The sequence below is a fragment of the Papaver somniferum genome, unplaced genomic scaffold (genome assembly GCF_003573695.1).
Source record: "Papaver somniferum cultivar HN1 unplaced genomic scaffold, ASM357369v1 unplaced-scaffold_80, whole genome shotgun sequence".
NCBI classification, from domain to species: Eukaryota; Viridiplantae; Streptophyta; class Magnoliopsida; order Ranunculales; family Papaveraceae; genus Papaver; species Papaver somniferum.
In genome coordinates, this window is record NW_020650971.1 from 3,881,930 (window position 1) to 3,889,184 (window position 7,255).

The 7,255-nt window shown below is 36.3% G+C and overlaps 1 protein-coding gene and 1 non-coding gene across 2 annotated transcripts; one reads left to right on the forward strand and one right to left on the reverse strand.

Moving 5' to 3' along the window:
• Nucleotides 1-552: 552 nt before the first annotated feature.
• On the forward strand, nucleotides 553-7,053 carry LOC113345044 (peroxygenase-like). The gene is made up of 7 exons (XM_026588908.1): nucleotides 553-621; nucleotides 2,810-4,856; nucleotides 5,534-5,683; nucleotides 5,792-5,877; nucleotides 6,140-6,234; nucleotides 6,425-6,550; nucleotides 6,668-7,053. Exons 2-7 carry the CDS (start codon nucleotides 4,589-4,591, stop codon nucleotides 6,822-6,824), a joined length of 882 nt encoding a protein of 293 aa, XP_026444693.1. The 5' UTR covers nucleotides 553-621; nucleotides 2,810-4,588; the 3' UTR covers nucleotides 6,825-7,053.
• TRNAE-UUC lies at nucleotides 6,030-6,103 on the reverse strand. Its single transcript has one exon. It is a non-coding gene; the product is annotated as a tRNA-Glu (tRNA).
• Nucleotides 7,054-7,255: the final 202 nt, after the last annotated feature.

A 7,255-nucleotide genomic window follows, 5' to 3' on the forward strand; every position in this document is an offset into this window, starting at 1 on the left:
CGAACTGGAAGATACGAACCACATAATCAGTCTCACAGATTAATCATGATCGTTCTATGACTTTTTCATCTCAAAATCAAAGATCACCTTTTTTTTATAACAGTGAGATGTAAGAATTGTTTTTTTCCTAATTCGGTTTAAAGTCCAGAGATTATATTAAAGTTTAAACCTCAAAGAGGTCTACTACCTACAAGCCCAGGTAGCTAGGAAAAGAAAGAAAAAAATTCTCCCATCCCGATATTGACGAGTTTCGAACTCAGATAGCTGATATCATCACCCAACAACTTTACCACTATACCAAAGTGACATCTGCAGAGATAAGAATTGGTGACAGTTTATTAGTCAAAAGTTTGCTTTTTTACTCCAAACAAAAGAAAAAGATGTGTACAATAAACCACTTTTAGTACCACTTTGTGTAGGATATCTGCTCTCATCGAAAAAGAGAGTGCCCTTAATAAACTTGGTAATTTAGCGAGATGACAAGGGTGGTTTTGGTAATTCACTAAATATCTGAAACCCACATAAATAAAGGGCTCCGCTCAATAATATCGTCTTAAACAAAGCCCTAGCATGAACCAAAGAGGCGATCGTAAAACCCTAGGCTATTATCTTCAATTTCAGGTAAATTTCTTCTCTAAACTAACAAAATCTCCCATTTACTATCTCAATTATTCTCATATTTTCTCTTCTTTGATGATTCTGATGCTATAATTTGAGTTTGTGGTTCAACAAACCCTAGGCCATCTTTTTCAATTTTATGAAATTCGCTGCTTAGTATAACAAAGTGATGAAGTTGTTGATTTCTCTCTTTCATGTTTGTTTACTTAGATCGATCATGCTTGATTTTTGCTGAAGAATTTGGAATAACTTGTTTAATTAGGTCGAACTGTTTACTGTGTCAAATTTTGCTCGCGTTTCGTCTTCTTTGATTTTGATGATTCTGATGCCGTAATTTGAGTTTGTGGTTCAACGAATCTGTTATTAGGTTTTGTTATTTCCTTCTGAAATTTTATGAAATTGGCTGCTTAGTATATCCAAGTGATGATATATATTGGTAAAGGAGGGTGGAGTAGATACTTTCGTTTAGAAATCTTGAAGATATCTTTGAAAATTTCATCTCTATTTCATGCTTGATTTCTGAATTACGAAATTCTGTTGTTTAATTAGGTCGCACTCATATTCTGTTTTTTTTTGCTTCTGAAGTTGTATGAAATTTCTCACTTGGTATCTCAAATTTTGCTCATATTTCTTCTTTGATGTTTCGGATGCTGTAATTTGAGTTTGTGGTTCAAGTCTGTTAGTAGGTTTTGTTATTTGCTTGTGAAATTCAATGAAATTGACTGCTTCGCATAACAAAGTGATGTCGGTAAAGGATAGTGCAGTAGATACTTTCGTTTTGAAATTTTGAAGAGATACTTGAAAATATAATCTGTACTTCCAACAATTGTACATGAGAGTTTCAAAATTCTGTTGTTTAATTAGGTTGGACTCATATTTTTATTGCTGGATTTCAAAATTCTGTTGTTTAATGAGGCCATATTTACTATTGTCAAATTTTACTCACATTTCTTCTTCTTTGATGATTCTAGGTTACTTGCTTTGCTTCTGAAATAGTATGAAATCGGCTACTTAGTATAACGTGATGTATATATCGGTAGAGGAGAGTGCAGTAGATACTTTTGTTTGTTCATCTTGAAGAGATATGTGAATACTTCTTGATTTTTGCTGAAGAATTTTGAAATTAGGTTATGAGATCGTGATTCGTGAGTCGACAAATCTGTTAATTAGGTTATGTTATTTGCTTCTGAAATTTTACGGAGTTATCTGCTTAATATAACAAATGATGTTGAGGAGAGTGCAGTAGATGTACTTTTGTTTTGAAATCTGGAAGAGATGTTTGAAAATACATTTATACTTCTAAGAATCATGCTTGATTTGAAATTCTACTGTTTAGTTAGGTAGAACTCTTATTTTACTATGTCAAATTTTGCTCTCATTTCTTCTTCTTTGATTTTGATTATTCTAATGCTGTAATTTGAGCTTGTGATTCAACAATCTGTAGTTGGTTATGTTATTTGCCAGAAACTAGAGAGACTACTGTTAGAAATTTGAATTTAGGGCAAAAAAATTGGCAGACAAAACTAAACAGCTAAGACCTAAAATTATATCTTCTTTTTGTACATTAGTTCCATGTATGATTTTACCTGCAAACATAATCAGTGGTCTCTAAATTAGTTAATGGTTTAGTTTTGAGTCATGTGACTTACAAGTGTCGATTGTTAGTTTGATTGATTCATTTTTCTCACATGGACTTGTTTTTTCCTTGATACGAGTTTGTGAATTTTACATTTCTTTGTGGAGAGTCTCCCACTTGTGCAAATGAGCAAATCTTTCTGTTAGGGCTAGTTGACGAAAAAGGTGGTGATCCAACCTTCGTCTTCAATGACGAGAGCTGTGCTTGTTTATCTTTCTTTCATGTTTATTTGCTTCTGAAATTGTCTGCTTAGTATGAGAAATGATGTAGAGGAGAGTGCAGTAGATGTATATTGAAGTTCTTAAGAGCTATTTGAAAATTCATTTATGTTTCATCCGAGTGTGAGATTTTTTTTTATCCACTTGGAGTTCGTTTGAATAATTCCTGGTCTGTACTCCGTTGTACATTTCTATTTGGTTCAATCGAAAATACCCATTTGTCTGAGACCTAATATAAAATAATCACTCTTTTACATTAACAGTTTTCTCCATATTAGTTCTACTGTTTTGTTTCAAATAGAAGTACCAGCAGTTTGACAGTGTTACGGTTTTTCAGGAATTCTAAAAGCTACTTTTGGTGTTACTCATGGCTACCGAATCATCAACAGTGGCTACCGAATCATCAACAGTGGCTAGCGGATCATCAACAGTGGCTAGCGGATCATCAACAGTGGCTAGTGGATCATTAACAGATTTGAGTAAGGGGAGCTTCATGCGCTATTTGTTAAAGCAATTGCCTACCATAATCTTCTTGCAGTATGCGTTCTCTGCTTATCGTGGAAAATCATTCGACTGGCTGTGTGTTGTACTTCACCTTATGCTTGACGCCTTCCTTTTCCAAACGGAGGAGTATCGAAGCAACGTGCAAAATCTATGAAAGTGTCCTTTAAGAAGTTTGTATGCCGAAAGAAGTCTCACAATGCTTGAAACTAGAGGTGCGTGCTCTCTTAGTATTATGATGGAGGAATCTTATGGATAAAAGACTTAATGTTTTTGACATATTATTAACCTAGAACATGTTTACCAATTTTAGTCCTGTCACAATAAGAGGCATCATGGTTTATTTTTAGTTGGTTTCCATTAGGTAGTGACCATTTAGGGATACTGACAGGACGTGTCCCTGTTAACACTGTTATTGTCATTAAGAAAAGTAGTAATGACTTGTGTGGTATTTTGGGGGTAGTGCCATCTTACTGTTAGAATCTGGCAATCGTCTGATACTTGTATTGGGCACTGTTGTACATTGCACAATCTCAGTAACCAAGGGTTCAACAGGATTATGCATCAGTAATCATTAGGAAAACTGACAACAACACCGTTATATATACCTTAAGGCATTGTTGTCAGTTTGCTGACTGCTTCCTGATTCAAATACAATGAAGACTGGACTATACTGTATGTTCCTCGGAAAAGCTGAGTCAATATGCACATGTTGTAATCACCGGTGGCTTGGATGGGTAATCTGGTTCAGGTCTGCAGCTCTGTCAGTTACTGCTTGATTTTACCCTTTTTTAGTAATTTCATCTCTACTTTTGTGAGTTGTATATTTCAATTGCAAGCAAGAGTATCTAATGTACCTCTAGCTTGAGTGGGTAGTTTGGTGGCTTGTTAATGAAACATCCCATTTGAATTCTGTTTGAGGCCATTGTACGACCACAAGTAACTGGTTTATTCCGCAGACAAAGACTCATTCTCGATTTCTGGGTTTCCATTTTTTTACAGCATGCCAGTGTTGTCCTCAAATGAGTGTCATATAAGTAATGTTTTTACAGTGTACAATTTTTTTTTTTGTAAATACTCCCTCAACCTCAACAAAATGCCAATCACCAATTGGTCTGGTGGTTGGCATGGAGATCGGATGTAGTCTAGAGATTCAAAAAAAGAATCTCACAAGATGGTTCACCGTCCATTTGAATTTTCAATCCAACTCTAGTTAAAGCACGCATCTCCTCCCTTCTTACTTAAAGATAAGTCACAGATTGACCGGGAATCCCACCGGCGGGATGATGTAAAATAGTTAAAATATTACGCAACTCCTAAAGCAGCATATCGAAAATTTTGTCCTGTTTCCGTAAAGAACGAGTCTATCGCCTTGGTTTGCATCACCCAAAATTTCTGATAAGAAAGCCATGCACGCATACATCTGTGAGATTCCAGTGGACACATGTCAATCACCAAAGCATGCATCCTCACCACCTTATAACGTCTTCTTCTCCTCCTCGATTTTATCTTTTCATCCCACTAAAAGCTTCAGATTGAAATCTGCATATATAAGTATCGAATCAGTAGTTGAGGTGTCGTGATTTTAGAGAGATAACAATTGAGAAGGTGAAATATGGCGGAGGTATCAAAGAAAGATGCAGATAAGCAGCAAAGGCATATTGAGAAAGAATCAAAGAAGAAAGCAGATCAACCGGCGGTTACAGTAGGAGAAAAACCTCAGCAGCAGCAACTGCAACAACAACAACAACCACAGCATCAGATGAATGAAGGTGTTGCGGTTATGGGGAGGAATGAAGCATTAGAAACTGTGGCGCGTCAAGCACCTGTCACGGATGAACGGAGGGTTCGTGGTGATTTGGAAACCTCACTTCCTAAGCCTTGTAAGTTCCAGCAGAAATTAATCCAATTTTTTCTCTATTCCGCTTAGGGTTATACCATTTCAAAAAATTATTAAGAAATCCTGACCGTTGGATCGATGAATTGGTACCAGTCCGTAGTAGGACTGGTATCCCCTTTATTTTATTGGATTGGATTGGATTTGAGTATTTCTAAGTAAAGATTTGCTTATGAACGTGACCCGAATATTAACCATAAGAATTTTGTAACATTTGATCTTTGCATTGCATATGCAATCGGGTTACGTTTTCAGATCTCTAGCTCTGTTATTTGTTTACTGCTTGATTTTACTCTTTTTTAGTAATTTTGTTTCTGGATTTTTTTGAATTGTATTTTTTGTCCATGCAATTGCAAGCAAGAGTATCTAGTGTAGCTCTAGCTAATAATTTATGTTAAAATGGAAGAGAAGAAGGAACATACATACAGGCAAGTATGTCCTTAGTCATCAAACACAAGTGGTTAGTTGTAGATCTGGTGCCTCATCCAAGTTCCGTGAATCGGGCGCACATGGTTCGTATGGTCTAAGAAAAAAGGAAAATTATTGGTCCAGTGCGCGAGCACAGTAGATAATTGATACAGCTGAGTAATGTTTTTGTTTCTGTTCAGATTCTCCAAAAATGCAATCCAGTTGAGTATTGTTTTTGTTATAATTGATACACAGATATGGCTCGTGCTTTGGTTGCTCCGGACACAGATCATCCAAACGGGACATGGGGTCACAAGCATTACAACATGAGTGTTATGCAGCAGCACGTTGCTTTTTTCGATATGGATGATAATGGTATCATTTACCCATGGGAAACTTATTCAGGTAAAATCAACCTACTCCAATACATACATGTAGACACATTATGAGGTGTTTTTTCCTTTTAAGCATTGAATTAACCTTCGTCTTCTTCATGTTGAATGTCAATTCAAGGACTAAGAGCAATTGGTTTCAACGTCATTGCTTCCTTTGTGATGGCGATTCTCATTAATGGAGCTTTGAGTTATGCTACATTGCCTGTAAGAATCCGACTTAATATTTGTCTTTTGTGAGTAATGCTCAATCAATAAGTTAAACTTAGCATAAAATTTTAGAGCTCAAAAAAGTTCCATGATCAATATCAATGCAGAACTTTAATTGGCCTAAAACTACTGAGTTAAAAATAAAAAAGTTCCATTGCCGGGATTTGAACCCGGGTCGCCTGGGTGAAAGCCAGGTATCCTAACCGGGCTGGACTACAATGGATTGATAATTCTAACAACTTTATACATGTTCCTGTAGGGTTGGTTCCCATCACCTTTTTTCCCAATATACATTCACAACATTCACAGATCCAAGCATGGAAGCGACAGTGCAACTTATGATACTGAAGGAAGGTAATGAAGCTGAAATCCATGTACCATTTTAGATTTGGTCCAGCTCTATGAAACATTTTATTCTTGGATGGAGTCTTTAACTTGTCAATAGGATTATATGCTTTCTAACATTGGTGACATTTACCAAACTTTGTGAATGACTAATTGGGCGCAATCCAGCCTGGTATATCTAACCTGTTAATCATCGCAGGTTTGTTCCTGCAAATCTTGAGAACATGTTCAGCAAATATGCCCGAACAGTACCTGACAAGATGACATTCAAGGAACTTTGGTACATGACTGAAGGCAATAGGAATGCATTCGACTTCTTCGGCTGGTATGTCACCTCTATCTACTAATTTAAGATGATCATATTCTTCACCTCTATCTAGTAATTTAAGATGATCAGATTTTTCCATGGTCCTTGGGTAACAAAAACTTCTTTTTGACACAGGATTGCAGCAAAGTTGGAGTGGGGAATTCTCTATGTTTTAGCACGAGATGAGGAGGGATTTCTGTCTAAGGAGGCAGTTCGTAGATGTTTTGATGGTAGCTTGTTTGAGTATTGTGCTAAGCTCCAAACTGAAGCTCTTGGTGGCAAGACAGATTAAGGTTTAACGTGTTTTTGATTTGGTTGGGTTATGTAAGTAGCTGTAGTAGTAGTGGAGTATGTGGAAGAAGTGCAAGGAGAGTCGTTTGTCACTGTTGAATGTTTTTAGTTTCACAAGCATGTTAGTGCTGAATACAAGAAATGACTTGAATAACTCTACAGAGAGTAGACTGTTTTTATGCGAAAACATCATATCTTTAAATTTCTGTGTTCAACGAGGTACGGTTCTTGTTTAATATGTCCACAACAAGCTGCTGGAACCAGAATCCCTATAGGATCTTCTTCAAACTCGTCCTGCAGTGGGTGCCTGATTATAGAATCTGGTGGTTTTTTATACTTCAAGAAAACTCAGAAATCTAAACACTGAAATAGCATGGTCATTAAAAAAAAAAAGAAAAAACCTTGCCTCATTGGAAAAACAAAGGGTTAGCG